The 22,614-nt window shown below is 35.3% G+C and overlaps 2 protein-coding genes across 2 annotated transcripts in view; one reads left to right on the plus strand and one right to left on the minus strand.

Moving 5' to 3' along the window:
- The window catches only part of UBQLN4 (Ubiquilin-4), a 32,803-nt gene that overhangs the window by 8,584 nt on the left and 1,605 nt on the right, over window positions 1-22,614 (plus strand). The window contains exons 10-11 of the mRNA XM_051217810.1: window positions 500-1,957; window positions 19,511-19,769. Of these exons, the coding sequence (XP_051064234.1) occupies window positions 500-570 (71 nt within the window). The 3' untranslated portion in view covers window positions 571-1,957; window positions 19,511-19,769. The remainder of the gene's footprint in view (window positions 1-499; window positions 1,958-19,510; window positions 19,770-22,614) is intronic.
- Window positions 6,665-22,561, minus strand: MS3_00009442 (uncharacterized protein). The gene is made up of 4 exons (XM_051217812.1): window positions 19,899-22,561; window positions 18,290-18,352; window positions 14,203-14,229; window positions 6,665-8,546 (listed from the first exon to the last, which is right to left on the minus strand). Exon 4 carries the CDS (start codon window positions 8,391-8,393, stop codon window positions 8,007-8,009), a length of 387 nt encoding a protein of 128 aa, XP_051064235.1. The 5' UTR covers window positions 8,394-8,546; window positions 14,203-14,229; window positions 18,290-18,352; window positions 19,899-22,561; the 3' UTR covers window positions 6,665-8,006.

The following is a 22,614-nucleotide window of genomic DNA, read 5'->3' on the forward strand; positions in this document are numbered from 1 at the left end:
TCTTGATCTGTACCCTTTCAAAATATTTGTTGGAAAACCTTGATTCCAAATCAGTGGTGCACATGGGCTCCAGGATCCTAAAGAAACAAATGGCGTATGAACCTAATGTTGATCACTAGCTACCATGGAACGGCATCTGACGTTGCTCCACCGTCTTGTGAGGTAGACCTTTAGGTCAAAGGCTCGGGGTGTGACCCCCTAAGCAGACCACGTGCTTCGGTTTGGGTACCCGGGCAGTATCCTAGCCCTCACATAAATCGAATGATTTATGTGGCGCATACATATTTGGTGCCTCCTTTTACTAATGTTCATGTGTACAAATAAAATAAATAAATAACTTTGTTCGACATGCATAATATTATTATTTCACAGTTAGTGTAATTTCCAGTTGGGTAGTTGTTTATCTCATTTACCATAGTTTACAATTAACGTCCTGAAAACATTTAACCGTAAGCATATTTTTAACTAACCAATCTATTTATTATTATTTTTTCTACAGCATTGATCGCTACATTTGGGGATGTGAACGCAGCTATTGACCGACTCCTTCAATCAAATCAGTCAAGATAATGACCCAGGTTGTTCACCCTAAATATCGACATTATGTAGTACTTATTTCATTTCTAGAGAGGATATGCGCTAATCTTTGCGTTTTTTTTAAAAACAAAGGAGACTGTCAATATGTATTTTTCATCAGTATATTTTTGCTGTCACAGTTTTCATAAACTGTTGCATTATATGTACTTGTGTGCTGCTATTCAACAGTTTTGCTTTTTAGACTTGTCAAAAGCCTTTTCATTATTGTTTTGTTTTTATTCGCTTCTTATTAGAACAGTTCGTATATGTGTTCTGCATACTTTTTCATTAATTTTCATAAAGTATCACACAAACTGCGCACATCACAGTAATCAAATCCTCTTCTACATTTTATTGTTTGTTTGTGTTTTTTCTCTCCCCCTCTCTTTTTTGTTATACCCTCCATTTCTCTTTTCCTTGAGTTGTCTGTCCAATATGTTTCTTTTTGTGTTTTTTCTTAAAGAAAAAAAGACAATATGCAATTGTATTTGTTTCTCTTTTTCTTTTTTTCCTTTTGATTTAATGTGTGTACTAGCTCTGTATTTTGACATGGTTACGTAGAGAAAGAAGAAAAAAAGAAAGAAAACAAGTGGGAAATGTTTTTTTCTCTCAGAAAAAAAGTGTTTATTCTCCCGATGATTCTTGAATATTCTTACATATGGTCAATTGTGTTAACTTCATTTACATATATGTGGACCATTTTAGTTAAATAAGAAAAAAAAAAGAATGTAATTTATAATATCAAAAAAATATATGCATATATAGACAAACAGTATATAATTCTTTTAAAGTCAAATAAATGGTTGAGTTTGTGTTTAGATATATGTGTGTATGAGGTGTTCTTCATGTTTTGTTTCTCTTCTTTTGATTAGTCAAGGGAGCTTCGTCAGTTGAGATGGCTGAGACATGTGTTACGTTATACTCAAGCACCGACTGCCTTGATGAGGTGTAGGAATTGGTTGGAAGGAAGCTAGGGACGGCCAGATCAAAACATGGCACAAATCCATGAACTGAGCCATGTTGGTAGGTGTAGAACTGTCTGATTGGGATCCGCGAGACGATAGCGACCGATGATTAGAGACCATGAATGATATGGCTCAAAATGGTGCAGGTGCATCTACTCTTTATGTTCTCCCAAATTCTAATCTTCTGAATTCTTCATGTCCCTTGTTCTCTTTTCAGATTTAGTTCACTGGATTATACTCCTTGACTAACATCTTCAAAATCTAATCTTCGCGATTACTGTTTGTACTTTTATTACCTCTACCACTATGGGATTTGAATGGATAATTGTATCTCTCTGGTAATATGGTATGGCAATTCGAACTGATGTATTTGCGTACGAAGTCCTACGTTGTTGCTGACTGACTTGATTAGTCAAGTAATTATGTGTGTATTCATTGTTTTTACATATAGATAGTAGAAAAAGGTTTGTAAACATGAGCACGTTTGTGTTTGTTGTATGAAGTTTTTCTGAACAAAAGTTTCCAGATGGTATTTTTTGACCGGCAGTTCTTTACTGTATAATACCAAAAGTAAATAATTGTAAATGTAGACATATCATTCCCATTTGAATATTATTAACATGAAGTTCAGTGAAGGGATCTCTTATCAAGGAATTTATTATCAAGCTGTACAACCGTACAAAATTATTAAGTTGGCAATGGATTATAATGTGAATGGAGTACGATAACTACAACATTTTTGTTACAGTAATTAAAGGCAATAAAGAAGGTTAATGAAGTGAAGTTGTATCAGGAATAATTATGAATAAAATCGTGGACATATAAGAAATAGTTAAAGAGACAGGAGGATGTTTTCGAATACGAGAAAAATAGACTATATCAAAGATAAGGATAAGACGCATTTCTTCTGTACTCACAGTTCTGGCTTTAGCATGAGTGACAAGAGTTTCTGCTGTTTTAAAGAGTTGCATACGAAGAAATCTAGGTAGATTTGGACGAATTGTATGATCAACCTGTGGATCAGTGTGGTGATTGGGATTGATTGAATGTTAGGGAAATCAATTTGAACTCTGTCTTGGGTTCTCCTTTCCAGTTGCTTCCAAGTGCTATTCATTCTTTTAGTGTCTGCTTCACATTCTCGACGCATTGTACTCTTTTGTCTCCGTCTTTCTCATTTCCCTTCGGAATTTCAAGTTAGGGATTGCCTCGTGGTGCAGTCTGATCATTTCCCCAGTGTGTTCTGTCCATTTCCAGTGTCATTTCTTGATTTTCTCTTCAGCTGTAAGCTGATTCTTTCTCTCACACATTAGGTTGTAGCTGATGGTGTCTGGTCAACAGATCTGACGTATCTTGCGTAGGCAATTGTTCATAAATACTTGTACTATTTTGATGATTATAGTAGTTTTCCACGTTTCAGCTCCGTACAACAGGACTGTTTTGACGTTTGTATTGAGAATTCTAAATTGGGTGTTGTTCGACTAACAATTGTCTTAAGTTCCATATGTTCTTCGATCGTAGGAATTCTACCCTTGCTTTGCTGATAGTAGTGTGGTGCCTCTGTAGTTCTTACAATTGCTGAGATCTTTCTTTAGTATCTTCATGAAATGTCCTCTTTTCTAATCTGTCGGCATTCGCTCTTCCTTCCAAACCTCTCTGAATAGGACGTGGATAATCTTTTGCAGTTGCCTATATGTCTGACCTCGGTGCTTTAGCTGATATGTTATCTGATTTGTTTAACAGCCCTATTGATTTTTTGATCGTTATTAGGATGATAAACTTAGTATTGGTTATGGAAAGATTAGCGAATTAGTTTGGTTCTGTCACTGAGACATGTTTATGAGTGATGCTTATCTGGTTTCGAGAATTTTATATTCATTTAAGTAATACCTCTTTTATCGACTTGACTTAATGACATCATTTTTGATTCTTTTACAAGGACGATAGGTTTTTAAGGTTTCATATTCTTTTAAAGTATTGGTCACTTGAATCGCTTCTCATCAGCTTTTAAATTCCATAATTACCCATATAAAGTTTTCATAGTTGAAAGGTATTTAGTGAAGCTTCTCAAACTATTTTAATCTTCTTTCTATCTTGGTGCTGAACTTCTTATTTACTATCACTAGTGTATTTACCACATAACTTCACTTTCCTAATATTCTAAAATCTACATTACTACTGTGAAAATAATACATCTTCACCGTCCATATTTATGTTGTTCCGGTGCTTTAACTGGGCTGGTAGCTATGAAAGACCCACCTAGGGCAGTTGGAGAACCCTCATTCCAAACCAATGGTGCGCATGGGCTCCAGTATCCTGAAGGAACAAGTTTCGTATGAACCAATAGTTGGTCACCGGCTACCATGTGACTGCATCTGACGTTGCTCCACTGCCTTGTGGATCAGACCTTTATGTCGAAGGCTCCGGGTGTGGCCCCCTTGTACCAATACTTATGTGTTCAGATAAACAATAAATAAATATTGTTCAATTAATAAGGTTGTATTTCCAAACTGCGTCAAAATAATCAGCGTTAGTTTGTTAAAATTAATAGCTTACTTTGTTTTACTTAAAGGCAGTTGTCACTACCTCGGCTTAGTAAGTGACACATGCATGATAAACCAATAGTTTTCACCCAAACATAATCAGCTATTTCATGATTCCATGTCATAGATAAAGCAATCTTATGTTTCTAATCCTTCTCATTGTCTGATAAAAACAATGCTTGACGTGCAAACTACCAGGGTGTCACAAGCCCTTTAGCTATCTATACCGGCTTTTAGTCTACTGTATTTGGACAGACGTTTTCATAACCGTACATTAAGTTCGTGGTACTTCTGGAGTTGCGAAACAGTCCCCAAAAGTCAATCATGATCGAACCTTAAGCGATATTAAAAGTATTTAGATTATAGAAGTAAAGTATTGCATAACACCGTGCTTTTGTTATACCAGTAAGCTAAAAAAACTACAGATGACCGAATCAAAACTTAACATCAGTCCACGAACTCACTAACTGTTGATCTGAGCCATGTTAGTGGTTACAAACTATCTGGTTGTAGTTAACGCGATAATTGGTTGCGGACTTTAAGTGACATGACTCAAAGTTGTTGATAATAGTGTAGATACATTCACTTTTTATCATTCTTTAAATCTTACATCTCAATATTTGTGTATGCATACTTATAAATCCGGTCATCATGAAATATTAATTCCATAGTCTTTCTGATTGTCATTACCAGTACATTATTCCAATCTCTCACTATTAATCTTGTCAATTTAATCTCATCGTGCTAGTCTGTATAGTATGGTAATTATGGGCTAACATATATCTGTTCCAAGCTCTACGTTGGTAATTATTGATTGATTGATTGATTGATTGTTACATAATTCGTCAGAATTTGTTCCAAAGATTATTAATTACTCTAAAGATTGTTTTAGTTAGGTCTTTTTTTCATCAGGTTACTAACAAGCAATTAAAATCTAATAGTATTTCATATATTGTGTCCAGACATTGATTACTCGAATAGATAATTAATTGTATAACTGTCTGTACTATAAGTGTACATTTAAGAACAAACCTGTATATCTTATGTCGTTGTATTGTTATACTAATTCCTTAAATACACTACTACTAGTCATATTGTGGTGTATGCTACTTATATTGACAGATATAAGTAGTATGTAACACCAGTCAAAAGTGGAATGCATACTGGCAGATGATTGAGAAGATTGAACTGAAGACAACAAAAATGTAAACGTGGAGTAATTGTAATAACAACAAGAATGAAGGAACAATCTAGTTTGTAAGAGACAGCTGATGGCAGATGTATTTAATGTATGGTTTTCATATTTTACAAAAGCACTGTAATTTCTCACTAAACAATTAATTGGTTATCCACCTAAGTTCTGATTCACTACAATATAACGTAAAAATGTAACTCTCAAACACTGGATTACACTCGAACCTAACAAATTCTTTAATCTGTAATGTGAAATAACGCCATTCATCGGACATATAGTGTACAAACCGCAAGGACATCGCTGCATATCATTATGATACAATTGAGCTCTGTTGGTTGAAACATTCGTCTTTTTGGGTACTACTATACCATACAGGTTGTTTGTAGAGCAGCAAGAATAAAGGCAGATGACTCATGACTCGGTAGCTAAGATGTCGTATAGTGGTGTCAATCAAGCGTTTCCTTCAGACAAACCCTGACCCTGTTCAGTCCTTCAAGAAGAAATGTCTTTTCATGTTGCAGGCAACTGAGAAGTGATGACCACCCTTATACCCCCAACAGCACGACACTGTGTCTAACACCGGTGTATCACGGAAACCAAATGATATTTCTGTAATTCCCGACTAAGTTATAGATAATCTCCTATTCTAACAACGAATTTCCAATCTATATCACCTAAATATATGGTGAATTGATATCTTACAATAAAACTGTAAAATAATATATGTACGTCCTTATTGTATGACCATTAAGTGACTATTATATGTATATTCATATTCCGATGGAGTTTTGTTCTCTGAGCTGGATGGTTTGGTCGTGGAGCTTTCATCGTTCTTCTGAACGACATCATCAGCACAAACTTCAGATAGAAGTGAAGTGTTTGAATTTCTCCATATGTGTTTCACAGCTTGTTCTGTGCACCTCGATGTTGATTGGTTCTTATTGACCTTAAATTTATCATTGTTTACTTCTTTGTTTTGGTTGTGTCTCCCATTGGTTTGATTTTTGTTCCTATATTTATGCATGATTTTCCTGACTGGTTGATCAATTGGATTGATTTCAATATGCTTCTTGATTGCTGATTGACCTGAGTGCCAGGCTTCTAAAAATTCTCTGGTGTTTTTGGAGTTTCCTTTGTCTAAGATTTCTACATTTTTCCAATCGAATGAGTGTCTGTAGTTATCCACGTGTATTGATATAAGTGAAGAGATGTCATGCCGTTTGACTGCTAATTGATGTTCATGTAGGCGAAGGTGGAGAGGGCGTCCGCTTTGTCTGATGTAGTGTTTGTCGCAGTTGTACCAACCAATCAACATCGAGGTGCACAGAACAAGCTGTGAAACACATATGGAGAAATTCGAACACTTCACTTCTATCTGAAGTTTGTGCTGATGATGTCGTTCAGAAGAACGATGAAAGCTCCACGACCAAACCATCCAGCTCAGAGAACAAAACTCCATCAAAATCATCCACTTGAGCTACAAATCTTCTCCACCATCTCATATTCATATTCCCTTCATTATGGACTACTATTATACGATTTACTATTCTCAAGTTCTTTGCAATTCATTAGTTACAGTCTCTCATAGTCACAGTAACATATGGCTTGATCTCTTGTACAACTGTTAGTTTCTATTTTATGGTGTGATGTTGTCTGTTTGGCTTGTATATAAATCAAATACATTTGAAATACATGATTCATATCGCGGAGTCTGAAATTGATATTCTGGACGTGATATGATTAAAAATAATTTAAAAAGAAACTGTGATCAATGAAGTTCAACCAGGTCTGTTGTGAGATAGTAACTCACCGATGACAATTGTGGAAGGTAACTCAATTTCGTGAATTGGTTGAAGTTAGACATTAACACTATTGAATGCCAACTCAATGGTCTAAATGTTAAGCGTTCACGCGCGAGACCGATAGGTCCTGTGTTTCGAGTTCAGCAGTCAGGATCATGGACGAAGCGGTTATCCAATGCTTCCAGGTTTTCTATGGTGATTTAGCTTTAGTTGATTTATGATTCCAACTATTAAATTACTATAATATTCATAAAACCCTCATTATAATATGCTCACTAGTGACTGTCTTCAAGAGATATTTCCTGGAGTTCTAGTGAGAATCAGTGACCAGTGGAGTTCAACCAGGTCTGTTGTGTGATAGTAACTCACTGAACACAATAGTAGATGTATCACGTAATTTCGTGGATTGGTTGAAGTTAGACATTAACTCCGTTGGATACCGGCTATCTCAGTGGTCTAGATATTAAGCGTTCGCGTGTGATACCGATAGGTCCTGTGTTTCGAGTTCAGCAGACAGGATCGTGGATATGCACTCCTGAAGAGTCCCATATTGGACGAGGCGGTCATCTAATGTTTACAGGTTTCCCTTGATGATCTAACTTTAATTGATTCATGAATCCAACTATTATATTTTATTTTATTTTACAACCTTAAATTCACATACTATGATTGCGTAGACGATGTATTTTGCCTTAAACCTGAAAAGTTCTTTGGATTATTAAATATAAATAATATGAATTGTAGAAATTGAAGAGAATTTATCAAAAATAAAAAAAGAATATTCTTCATTTATAGATCTGTATTTCTTTGAAGCATTATATGTTACCAAGATAAAAAAAAGGGGGGAGAAAGAACTCCATGGTGATATTATTACACTTTTACCTATCATTGAGAAGAATGTCATTAGATATATGTATATAGATATAGACTAAACTTTTATGTTTATACCATCAGGGATATTAGAATTGTTTCTAGATTGATACATAATATTGTTTTCTGATCTTTTCTCTATAATTTTAGGCAATTCAAGAAGTTTATTGTTTTTATTATTACCATTATTATTGATATTATTATTATTATTCCTTAGAAACAGATTGCATGATCTACTTCGAGGAATTAATTCATTGTTATTTCTTTCAATTCTTCCTCCTCCTCCTCCTATTGACATATTTCGTTTGGTTGTACTGTTGTTAGTGGTAGTTATTATTGCTGAATGTGTTTTTATATGATGACCTGTAGTAGTAAAATTTGGTAACGGTGGAGGATATGGTATTCCAATATTATTAGTTATTGTTGTCATAGTTTCATGGATCATTGTTGATTTATATGGATGGTTTTTATCAATTAATTGACTTTGAATTGATTGTAATTGATGTTTTGCTTCCAAATGTATTTGTTTTAAATATTTTAAAACATCAATATTTGTTACATTATCAGTAGACTTTAGTTTGGAAATTTTTGTCTCTAACTGAAATGATAATTGGAAAAGTGTTAATCTCTATTGATAAGATTCAATCAACTAATAATAATAATTGAGTTAAATAGCCTATTACTTAAGGCTCATTGTATCTCTGTACTAATGTGGTATGGCAACTCGAACTGATGTACGTATGTACGAAGTTCTGCGTTGTTGCTGACTGACTGACTGACATTTCACTTTGACCCTTTTGATGTAACTATGAATCATGGCATTGCATCAGCCTTTTAGATAAACATGATTAACCCTTGTTATTAATTCATTATGCTGTATCCTTGCTACTACTTGATATACATGTGTTTACTGTCCTCTTTGTAATTGACTATTATTTCATAATTTTGTACTCATTGTGTTAATTTATATTTTAGAAATAGGTTAACAGTGGTTAAAGGCAGTAAAATCTAGGACACTTGCTTTATCCTATTTTGCACTCATCAACTGGATGTACTTGCATAATAGAGTTGATGTTCACTATGGGACTCGAACCAAGTAACATCCATTTAAAACGTTATTATGTTAACAAATTAGCTATTGAGTTCAGATATCCACTGACCCATACAATAGGGTGGAGTTTTATTCATTTTTGTATGAGTTATTTTAACCTTTCGTTGACATTCAGGACTGCAATTTATCAGTCTCTTATTGGGATATGTGTATACTGTGCGAAGTACTTTGAGTCACAAGTATTATAAACCATCATCTATCTCTGTTTATAATCCTTGTGACTTAATGCAATATCGAAGCAATCTGTACAGGATGTACATACGCCGATAAGAGATTGAACTATTGTAGTCCTAATCACCAATGGGAAGATTCAAACACCCAATACAAATGAATGATAATAATGATTGTTACAGTAGCGGTCTCAATATATCAAGGTACGTATCTAAGTCAAGCTTAACATTAATCATTCCTTCTTGGATGAACGATAAACAATCATAAACTCAAGACTCATACTGTAACCGATTCCTTTTCTGATGTATTAGTACAACATTTCACTTATTATATTATCTTCTCTTTCCTAATCGATTTAGACAAATCAAAACAATTTAACCTTTTTATCCAAGTACATCTAATTTTCATAACAACCATCAGACTATTTACAAAGTTCTTCCTCAGACCTTCGTATTTGTTCAAGTTTATGTATTATCATGAAGCTGTAATTGAAAGGTTATGTGATTTTAAGTAGTTGCCAGGAAAAAATTCGACTTAGATTTTCTTCTATCTGGTTATCACCGACGGAATGTATTCAAATCTTCAGGGAATAAATGCTACTTTTAGGATTCAAACTAGAGTTTACCTAGCTTTAGAGTCTAAAATGTTAACATTGAGTCAGTTGAGACACTATTAACCTTCTATGATATTAGAATTAAACAATATTCCAGTTTCTTAGATTAACTAGGTTTTTCATGGTGGTCCAGCTTCAGTTGACTCAAGAATTCAACTATTAAATTATTATAATATCCACAAAACCCCTGTAAATGTGGGACGTAGTACTTGATAGACTGGGTGTAACTCAAGAATGGTGAATCGTATAATAACAGTTCATAGGTCAAAATAAAGCTTATGATAAGAGGGACATGAATATGAATAGTTTAGTTACTTAACAATTATACGATAAAAATATACATATGGTATTGATCCATAAATGGATTCCAAAAGTTATCATTCTTTATCCTCGTCGGGATATAACACTCTCATTATAGTCATCATATGCTCACTAGTGACGATCACCAAGAGGTATTTCCTGGGGTTCTAGTGAGAATCAGCGACTAGTGGAATTCAACTAGGTCTGCTGTGAGATAGTAACTCAGTAAACACAATGGTGGATGTGTCAATCAATTGCGTGGATTAGTTGAATTTAGACATTAACATCGTTGTATACCGGCCAGCTCAGTGATCTACAAGTTAGACGGTCGCGCGCGAGACTGATAGATCCTGTGTTCGAATCTCGCGAGGCGGGTTCGTGGGTACGCACTGCTGAGGAGTCCAACAATAGGACGAAACGATCGTTCTAGTGCTTCCAGGTTTTCCATGTTGGTCTAGCTTCAATTTACTCGTGAATTCAACTATTAAATTACTTTTAAAAGACTTTAAAACAACTCAACTCTTGTAACATGTGTTTAAAGTTTCTGTTATGAAGTTCATTTAAGTCAAAGTACAACTAACATAAACAGCATCTTTCTTTCTTTTCTTTTATTGATCATTACGGTTTTATGCATTAGATACATAATCTTATATCAACATCTTTCTTAAAATTACATTTCAAGTCAATTATACAGTTTAGTTCTTATAAAACCAAGGTCGAAATTTCAATATACATAATTAGCGGGGTTGATTATCGATTTGATATTTTCTGAATTCAAATGATAACCGCTTGTTTTTTGTAATAGAAAAAAAGGTCAAAAAAGGTAGTCTTTGCTTCTAATGTAGTTGAGTTCTATAAGCTAGAGATGGTTTAATTGTATAAAATGTACTTTATAGAGTTCCTGAGAATAGTTGTCAACATTATCCGGAACTTATACGATGGACTACATTGCAAAGTTTTGCAACTGGCAGATACATTCCAAGTAAGAACCGGAGTTAGGCAAGGCTGTCTACTCTCTTTTTTCTTCTGGTGGTTGATTGAATTATGAAGACCTCGACATCTGAGGGAAAACACGGAATACAATGGACAGCTCAAAATCAATTAGACTATTTGGACTTCGCAGATGACCTAACCCTCCTATCGCATACACACGAACAAATGTAGATAAAGACAGCCAGTGTAGCAGCAGTCTCTGCATCAGTGAGCCTCAACATGCACAAGGGGAAAGGCAAGTTCCTCAAATACAACACGGAAAGCACCAACACACTCACACTTGATGGAGAAACTCTGGAAAATGTGGAAACTTTCACATATCTGGGAAGCATCATCGATGAACAAGGAGGATCCCAGGCTGAAGTAAAGGCAAATATTGGGAAAGTAAGGGCCGCATTCCTACAATTGAAGAACATATGGGACTCAAAACAACTGTCTGTCAACCAGTATCAAAGTCACAATCTTCAACACAAACGTCAAAATAGCTAGTTTTACTTTACGGAGTTGGAACTTCCAGAACTACTACAACCATCATCAAGAAAGTACAATTATTTATAAATACTCTACATCCTTTATCAGGATGCCATCAGCAACAGTCTTCTGTGGGAGAGGTTAAACCAGTTTCCATTTGAAGAGGAAATCAGGAAAAGAGGTTGTAATTGGATAGGACATACATTACGGAAATCACCAAACTGCATCGCAAGGCAAGCCCTAACTTGGAATTGTGAATGGAAACGGAAAGGTGGAAGGCTGAAGAACACATCGCGTCGACAATTGGAAGCAGATATTAAAAGTATGAATAACAACTGGAAAGAACTGGGAAGGATTGTCCAGGACAGAATTGGATGGTAAGTGCCGGTGGGCGGCCTATGCTCCTCCACAAGGAGTAACAGGTGTAAGTAATGTAGTATGTTTTACAGACGATGCTATTGTTCAGAACGATAATAAAAGTTCAGTAATTATATTATGGAAATCACCAAACTATATCAGGAGACAAACCTTAACTTGGCATCCTGAACGGAAACAGAAAAGTGGAAGACAGAAGAACATACTGTACCGAGAATGGGAAACAGGCATGAAAAGGATGAATAGTAACTGGAAATAATTGCCCAGGACAGGGTTGGATGGCGAGTGCTGATAGGTGGCCTATGCTCCTTCACGAGGAGTAACAGGCGTAATTGATACTATAGTGATCTAAAAATTGATCATAATATCTCATAGTTGTTGTTGAAAAAGAAAACATCTCCATAAATCATTCTATAGTCCTGCTTGAATATCCGGGCTACATGTTCCTACCATCTAGATATTTTAACAAGTTATCTGTCTTTTCTTGTTTATTTCAGCAGATCATTGTGTCAATTAATTGTACAACCTATTCAGATGCTTTTATGAAAAGTTCACGATCTTTCTCTGTACTAGTTGCAAAAAAAGAGTCCATCCAGAGACATCGTAGTTACTTTCTATATATATCGAATAGAATGTACATTATTCAGAGATCGATTCCTGAACTACTAACATCTAACTGACAACCACTCAATATTTATCGTCAGAATGGATCGAGAAATAAGAAATGGGAAACTTATTGAAATACTTTGTGTTGAAAACTCTGTTTTGTACCAAAAACTGAATAAAGCCACTAATAATAATAATGAAATAATATATATGAATCGAAGAAGTAACTTTTTTCTTCTTCTGAAGGTCACCTCCATAGGATTTCATACCTTTATCATATTAATTCACTTTTCATATATAATATATACATAATTTTTATCATAGAACTATTTCAGTTACATCATTATTACAAAGCATTAGATAGCTATTTCGTTCTAGTTGTAGGACTCTTTTTGATGAATGATCCGTCTTAAGAAATCTCTTAAACTAAAGATTATTTACTCCTGTTACCCTTCGTAGAGGAGAATAGGCCGTCCGTCCGTATTCTTCATTGAATTGTGTCTCGGATAATCTTTTCTAATTGTTTTCAGTCATTTATAACTTTTACTTAGTATAATAATCTCTTATATCTCTCTCTCTGTAATTGACTGTATATTAATCGAAGTATTTCAGATGTTATACATTTCATATCATTTCAATTCATAACATATAATGAATGTTCATCTTAAATTGTCACTCCTATTTGAATTTTGTGCTGATGATGTCGTTCAGAAGAACGATGAAAGCTCCACGACCAAACCATCCAGCTCAGAGAACAAAACTCCATCAAAATCATCCACTTGAGCTACAAATCTTCTCCATCATCTCAAGTTGTTATTATTTATTATTTATTTCAACACATAGATAATGGTACAAAGAGGCACCAAATACATATGCGCCACACAAATCTCATTCGATATGTGTGAGGGCTGTGATACTGCCCGGGTGCCCAAACCGAAGCAGGTGGTTTTCTTAGGGGGCCACACCCCGAGCCTTCGACCTGAAGGTCTGATCCACAAGGCAGTGGAGCATCGTAAGCAATCACTGAAAATCCCAAAGATCTTGTGTTCCATCTTCTATGAAGTCATGGATATTGACTGATGAAGAGTTTCATATTAAGACAAAATAACTATTTAATGATTATTGATTTTCAATTTATGTTTATTAAAATCAGTCCTTAATATTACTCATAAAACATTAAAAAAAAAACTAGAATGGGTTTTTTTTTGTGGATATTATATTAATTTTAATAGTTGAATTCATGAGTCAATTGAAACTAGACCATCATGGAAAACCTGGAAGTAACGGAACGGTCGTTTCGTCCTATTGTGGGATTCCTCAGCAGTGTACATTCACAATTCCACTTCACGAGATTTGAACACAGGACCTATCAGTCTTGCGTGTGAACGCCTAATTTATAGATCATTAAGCTGGCCGTTATCCAACGATGTTAATGTCTAACTTCAACTCATCCACGAAATTGAGTGACACATCCACCATTGTCTCCAGTAAGCTACTATCTCACAACAGACCCGGTTGAAATCCACTAGTCACTGCTTCTTACATGAAGACAGTCACTAGTGAGTATATACTTTCAGGTTTTCCATAATGGTCTAATTTATTTTTCAAACTTACATTGTTTATAAATCGTTCCACAAATTTCTGAAATTAAAGTTAATAGAAATAAATATGAATCATTTGTTACTGTTCAAATGTAATTATAAACAAAATCAATAAATTATTGTATATATATATATATATATATATATATATATATATATATATATATACTTGCTTACTTATGCGTTTTTTAGCGAGTTAGTTTTCTACGGGATGGGGTCGCTAACCCCATGCCCAACCTTCTTCCTTTATCCGGGCTTGGGACCGGCAGTAGCTCCCGGAGGGACTCCAGGCGGAGAAAAGAAGGAGTGTTCTTTCTCTGTTGTTAATATTTACTATTAAATTTGATTGATCACTTTTAGTAAATAGAATTACCATAATATAATCTCTCATTTACAAATCTACATTATTTTTAGGCTACTGGCCAATAATCAAGTTTAAGATATTCGTTATATCATATTAGGCACTAGTCAATTGAATGTTGTTATTACATATCTATTCTGAATTAATTCAAGTTTCATTAACATTGAAATGAAAATGTGATTAGTGATAGAAATCTTAAATAAAACAAGTTCAATAGACTGCTGTACATAATTATAACGGTTTATTATTATTATTATTATTATTATTATTATTATTATTATTATTATTATTATTAATGGCTTTATTCAATATCATATCCTTGGTACAATATGGAATTCTCAGCCAGAGGTATTTCAACAAGTTTCTTTAACAAAACACAAAAAGCAAAAAAAGAAAAGAAAAAAGGTGAATAGGAAAGATCTGGATCTGTACAACTTTTCAAATTAAAGACATGTTTAAGAATATAGTTTATTAACCAGGTTGACTCTAACAACCTGTTCGTCACAGAGTATATTTGCTAGGTAAGGTACTATAGAACTTTTATACTTTTGCTTGCGTGCATGGATTTTAATGTAATAACGTCTCGTTCTACCAGAAGAAGATAAACAAGGAGAAAGATAAGAGTGAAGGAGATGGTTAGTATCTGATAAAATAACACCTGCCAGGAGTTTACATGACTTTAGATGTCTATCCACAACCATATTAATTATGACCTCGAAAGAATCACCACACATTTTGCTAACTGCCTTCAGCACTCTCCGCAATACAGCAAAGTCTTTTCTCAAAAGCCCAGGAAAGAATAATGGAGAACAGTAAAGAATAATAGGTAATATGCAAGAATTGACAAATTGTAAGAGTAAATCATGAGTAATCCCAAGAGCATGCAATCTCTTTATGTAGTAGGTCAGACGGAAAACCTTCTTCGATAACAATAAAACGTGAGAAGACCAAGAGAGATCAGAGGAAAAGGTAACACCAAGATATGTGACTTATTATTAAATTAATTACAATCAATTTAAGCTTGATCTTTATTCGACCCTATGTTTTAAACTATCTTTTATGTGAAATTATAAAATACTTTTTAATTAATTCATTTTCATTTCTACAATCGATATGCCCTGGTACGGTTGAGGGTAGGGAATGTCAACTCTCCCTCTCCAAGTGCTCTCATATGGCTACGTGAATATAACCACTGACAGCGGAGTCCTGCTCATTGACTTCTCGTGGCATTATTGTTTTTTACGAAATTGAGAGGACTTTAAGCCAATATCCGGTTCTTTAACCGGGTTGATGGATATGAAGGATCCATCTAGGGGAGTTAGAAAACCCTCATCCCAAACCAATGGTGCACAAGGGTTCCAGGATCCTGAGTGAACAGATGGCGTATGAACCATTCGTTGGTCACCAACTACCATGTAACTGCATCTCCACACGTTGCTCCACTGTCTTGTGGATCAGACCTTTAGGTTGAAGGCTCCAGGTGTGGCCCCCCTCTAAGAAATCCATCTGCTTCGATTTGGGTAACCGGGCAATATCGTAGCCCACACACAAATCAATTGACTTGTGTGGCGCATATGTATTCGATGCCCCTTAGTATCAATAATTATATGTTCAAATAAATAATTACATTGAGATAGAAAGGAATCACTGTAATTGTTATAAACACTTTTTATTAGCATAAAGATTTGTAAATTTAAAGTTAAATAGTTTTAACAGTTGAACTCGGGTCGATTTAAACTAAACCACCATTGAAAACCTAGAAACACTGAAAGGCTATCTCGACCTAGTAGGGGAATCCTCAGCAGCACTCATCCACGATCTCGCATGTGGAACTCGAACCCAAGATCTTCGAGCTCGCATGCGAACGCCTAACCTCTAGACAACTCAGTCGGCATCAGACGGTGTTAATGTCTAACTTCAATCGGTCCATGATTCTTCAAAACCCTTCATCCATTACCTAAGGTGGATAACTGTCTCACACTCGACACAGATTGGACTCTACTGATCACTGTTTCTCACAAAAACTTTGAGAATGACCTTTCGAAGCTAGTGACCAGTGAGCACATGATAATTATCATAATGGGGATTTGTGGAGATTCGATGCCGGCTCAGTGGTCTTGAAGTTAAGCGTTCGTGAGCGCGTCTTGGGTTCGAGTCCTGCGTGCAGGATCGTGGATGAGCACTGCTGAGGAGCTACATGCTAGGGTGAAACAGCTGCTCAATATTTCTAGGTTTTTGATGATGGCCTAGCTCAGATCGACTCATGAATTCAACTATTAAATTACTTTAATATCCACAAATCCCCATTCTGTTCAATGATTTTCATCATGAATTGGTAATAAATGATGAAAAATTGTATGCTACAGAATACTGAACAACTGATTTGTTTTTAATTTTAAATTATTCGTTAATGTGTATCAATTGAGCGATGATTCAGTGATTACATGGATTTAACTAATGAGTAGGAGTCTCTTGTTTGGTCTATCTACTTTGATTTGGGTACCCATTTAATACCATTAATCTTTAGATAAAGATATTCTGGTTGAAATGTAGGTGTATAAACTTGCGATTCGATAAATAAATGAGCTAGTTAACTAATATTCTCATGATGTTATTTAAACCAATAATTTGAGTTGTTTGACTTTTCGATTGATGTTTTGGGACTGTAACTGATCGATCTCTTATCGGCATATGTATATCGTGTGAGGATTACTTCGACATTGCCTTAAATCACAAGCCTTATAAGCAGAGATGGATGGTGGCTAGCAGTGGAATCCAGTATGTCCTATTTGGGACTCCTCAGCTGGGCTCAAGATAATATCAAGGGAATTCGAACAGGATGAACATATCCTGAACGTCAATCAAAGAATAAAACAACCCATACAAAAGTGAATTAAACTCCAACCGATTATACAAACTAGTGGTTATCTGAACTCAGTAGCTAACTGGACTGCGTGATGGCTTTGAAGCGAACAGTACTGAGCTCGAGTCCAGGGGTGGAAATCGACCCCGGTATGCAAGTACATCTATCTGATGAGTCCCAAAAATGAAAAAAAAAAATGCGCATCTTCGATTCCACCACTAGCCATCATCCATCTCTGCCAATAATTTGAGATCTGATTATGGCAATAACATTACCTTCTGACTACTGAGCAGGAATTCAAGATAAAGTTCAGAGAGAACTCGATCTGAAGTTTACGCTAATCATTTTATCTCAAAAGACAAAGAAAGCATTGTGATTAAATCACTCAGCTTAGAGAAAGCAACTCTGCCAAAATCATCTTTATGAGCTATAAATCTCCTCCATCGTTTTACAACTATAATTCAATACTTCGTTATTTTAACTTGAATTGATTTGTAATCATTATCCTATGATCATCAACCAACGCCATCATTGTAAGTACTTTATTTTTAATTTCATTTCAATCTGTACACATAAAATCAAAGATAAGCCTCAAGATGAGTTTATCATTTGAGTGATTACCATTTACATATTTTGGATTATACATATATGGTTTTGATTATTATTTATCGCTAGCGTTTTTAGGGAGTTCGTTTTCGACGGGATGGGGTCTCTAACCCCATGCCCAACCCTCCTCCTTTACCCGGGTTTGTGACCGAAGGTAGCACCAGAGGGGTTCCAGGCGAAGTTATATATATATATATAATACTGTGAATATTACGAGTACAATGATAATTTAAATAGCAGTAAAATAAAAATTCCTCAAATGTTCCTTACTCGTTGAGCATGTATTGTTTGTGCATTAGTCAGGTCGATATTTTCCCAAACTGTACGAATTCGCTGTTAAATTAAAAAAAACATTGTTGAATGTTGTAATGATTTCAATTTTTTGTGTATAAAACAAGGATAAAATGAAATGTTATTGTATATTACTATAGTGGATGCTACTCACAAGATTGTTTGTAAGTAGTATATAGCGGAACGTTGCATTGAAGTTATAACAATTATCAAAGAGAGTGATGAGTTTCAATGAATCAGAAGCAATTGATCGATGAAGCCGCAAGCTACTGAGTTGTCCCTTCTCTAGGACCCCAACTAGGGAACTTTGAAGAACCAACTGGTGCCAGCTTTAGACAAATTCTTTTTATATCACCAAGGTATGTCATAAACTGACCGCCTCTCAACTCCGCCTGGAGCCCCTCTGAGGCTACTCCCATTCTCAAGCCCAGATAAAGGAGGAGGGTTGAGTGTGGGGTTTGCGATCCCATCCCGTAGAAAACTAACTCGCTAAAAAACGCTAACCAGAAAAAATAATTCAAACCATTTAAACTCTGCCCTGGGAGTTAGTAGGTCTTCATTTAGAAGAACTATGACGCCTCATGGTGAAAGCCAAGTTTATTCAGAAGTCACAAGGCTGATGCCCCTTCTGACAACCAGAGGAACCATTAATTTAGGTACATAAAATGCTCATACAATATGAGAGATCGGGAGAGTCTTCCATGTTGCAAGTTGCTGCAGACCATCTTTCAGCTTTTTCCACTCAATCCTAAAGTTAACAACTAGTCCCCAACATAGAAGAAGCTCGAATGAAATTTGTTAAAAGTGACCAAACCACCAAAACATGTGCTTCAAGATGGTGATATAAACTGAATTATTGTTACTATACCTGAAAATATGTCCCCGAACTTAAGTATGGTAACATGTGATTACCACTGGATACTACTAGTCTTTTAGAGACAACGATAATTGGACACAAGGAGTAGCCAGACGTTCTCAACTCAATGAAGTCAACGGTAAGACTCAAATCTTAGACATCCTGTGTGTTTAATTTTACTGTTATCCAATCAACTTATTTGATATGGTAAATGTAAAAGCGTTTCAACTAGTGTAGTTCAACTTGTTCGCTATGATAGATAACCAAATCTGTTCACTGCTTTGAGATAACATCTATAGCCTATCGAATTTCTTTTTACATAAATATTTTTAATTAATTTTCAGTAGTTGGATTCATGAGTCAACTAAAGCTAGATAATCATAGAAAACCTGGAATCACTGGACGGCCGTTTCGACCTATTGTGGGATTCCTCAGTGGCAGTGCGCAATCACGATCCCACCTCACGAGATTCGAACCCAGGATCTATCAGTCTCGCGAGCGAACCCTTAACATCTAGACCACTGAACTGGCTGGCACCCAACGATGTTAATGTCTAACTTTAACCAATCTACGAAATTGAGCCACCGACCACCATTGTCTTTGGTGAGTTACCATCTCACAACAGACCCGGTTGTAATAATGCATTAACATTTTCAGACAAAAAAATAAAAAAAAATATTCAATGTCTACGTTTTAAACTAGACATTGACTACATACTATACATAGACCTACCTGACATGAACGATGAAATAATCTTTTCTCAACAAAACATGGTATACCATGATTTGATTGTCCAGTATATTTATTAAGATAATATAACCTTCTACTTAATTTTTCTTTATGATTCTAATGTATAAAAAAGGCATACATAAATATAACGTTAATTAAACTGAATTAAAGAACATATGGAACTCAAAACTACTGTCTATCAACCAGTATCAAGGTCACAATCTCCAATACGAACGTCAAAACAGCCAGTTCTAATGTACGGAGTTGAAACTTCCAGAACTATTACAATCATCATCAAGAAGGTACAAGTATTTGTGAACAATTGTCTACACAACATACTCAACAACCATTTGCCGGATACCATCAACAACAGTCTACTGTGGAAGAGGTTAAACCAGATTCCATTTGAAGAGGAAATTATGAAAAGACGTTGCAAGTGGACAGGACATACATTGAGGAAATTATCAAACTGCATCACGAGGCAAGCCCTAACTTGAAATCGTGAATGGAAACGGAGAAGGGGAAGACCGAAGAACGCATTGCGTTGAGCATTGGGAGCAGACATGTAAAGGATGAACGGCGAGTGGAAATAAGTGAAAATAATTGATCGGGACAGAGTTGTATAGCGAGTGTTGGTGTGTGGTCTATGCTCCTCGACGAGGAGTATCAGGCGTAAGTGCGTATGTAAGTATGTAAGTGGGTGAGTAAGTAAGTAAGCAAGTAAGATTGACTTGTGCTCTAATTTAAAATAAATGGTCATAGATGCTCAATTTACCAGAGCAACAATAATCCAAATGTCATTAAGAGTTAAACTGAAAAGATGTATGAATAGTCTGTTATTTTGGCAACATGTCTGACAATTATTTATGAGGAGTCCCATTCTAGGACGAAACGGCCGTTCCAGTGCTTTTAGGTTTACCATAGTGATCTATCTTCAATTGACTCATGGATTGAATCATTGGAATTATTAAAATCTCCACGAAATCCCCCTTCTGATAGTTATGGATTCATTAGATGAAGCTCGAGTCCCGCAAGTGGGATTGTGGATGTGCACTGCCTAGGAGTTCCATACTAGGATGAAACGACCGTCAAGTGATTCCCGGTTTTCTATGGTGGTCTAGGTTTAATTGTCTCATGGATTCAACTGTTAAATTATTTATGATTAATTCAATGAAGTACTTAGTTCTGACTATCGTCGATAGTATCAAAGTCCAAAATGATTTTCAGTGTTTAAAAAGAAATAAAAAGGAATCGATAATTGTGACATGATTTGAATGATTTCGAATGGACTATTGGATGAAGTAGCTTCCCATAAAAATGATCAATCTATCTTAAACTATGCGAAAATCTTCTCTAATCCATCCTTGTCTTTGTATCAATCAAATCTGAATTATCTAGATACTGATGTTCTTGATTAGTTAACTGATGAAATCTATAGTATGTTCATTTGATCATAAGATAGTGGAGAAGATTTGTAGCTGAGGTGGATGATTTTGATGAAGTTTTGTTCTTTGAGCTGGATAGTTTAGTCGTGGAACTTTCATTGTTCTTTTGAACGATATCATCAGCACCAAACTTCAGATAGAAGTCTTCTAAATGAAGATTAAATCATCCAACTCAAAGAACAAAACTCTATCAAAATATGTGATCATAAATTATTTGAAATTGTAACCATGGTCTGTTGGATTAGGATTCTTTGGCTCATCAGGAAACTTGAAGTTCCGCTAGTTCGGTTTCGTATAAGATTTTAGGTGAGTATCTCTTTAGGTAAATTTATCAAATATACCTATTTATAACTATCAAGAAGTGCGACATTGGTTGTTTTAAAGGGATTTTGAAAGACTATCAAGGATGGACAAATTAAGATGTGTAATCAGTTCATGAAGCGATTAAATATAAGACTGACTTATATCGTTAGGTTTAGACCACCTAGTTAGAAGCGGTAAGTAACATGGCATAGAATCGGTGACAACTGCCTAAATGTATTCATTCTTCATCTTACCTTTGATCTTAAGTTTTAAGTCTCTTTAAGACAAAAATATAAAATAAAACAACCTATTCAGACTATAGCAACTCGTTATTAAAGTACATTTCGGTTTTCATAACTTTCCAATAATGTGATTGTTGCTCAGAGACACCACTGAACCAAAACCTTTCGTGGATTGACTAAAATACTATTGGAGACTTATATAATTATAGTGAGGATTGTCCATACCTCATTCACTCTGCAGTTTCATTGTCTATGGTTAAGTATCATAAGGGGTTTTTTGGAGATTGTAGTAATTCTATTATTTTAGATCATGAGTCAGTTGAAGCTAGACCACCACGGAAAACCTGGAATCACTGGACGGCCGTTTCGTTCTATTGTGGGATTCCTCAGCGGCAGTGCGCAATCACGATCCCGCCTCACGAGATTCGAACTTAGAACTTTCAGTCTCTCACGTGAACACTTAACCTCTAGACCACTCAACCGGTCGGCACCCAACGATGTTAATGTCTAACTTCAACCAATCCACGAAATTGAGCGACACATCCACCATTGTCATCAGTGAGTTACTATCTCACAACAGACCCGTTTGAACTCCACTGGTCACTGCTTTTCACATAAAGCCAGTCACTATTGAGCATATGTTGATTCATATTATAAATATGTTCCTGCATGGGTCGTCTAATTATGGTTATATATGTGTTCTAATTAAATAATAATAATAATAATAAT

Source organism: Schistosoma haematobium, chromosome 7 (assembly GCF_000699445.3).
Source record: "Schistosoma haematobium chromosome 7, whole genome shotgun sequence".
Lineage (NCBI taxonomy): Eukaryota > Metazoa > Platyhelminthes > Trematoda > Strigeidida > Schistosomatidae > Schistosoma > Schistosoma haematobium.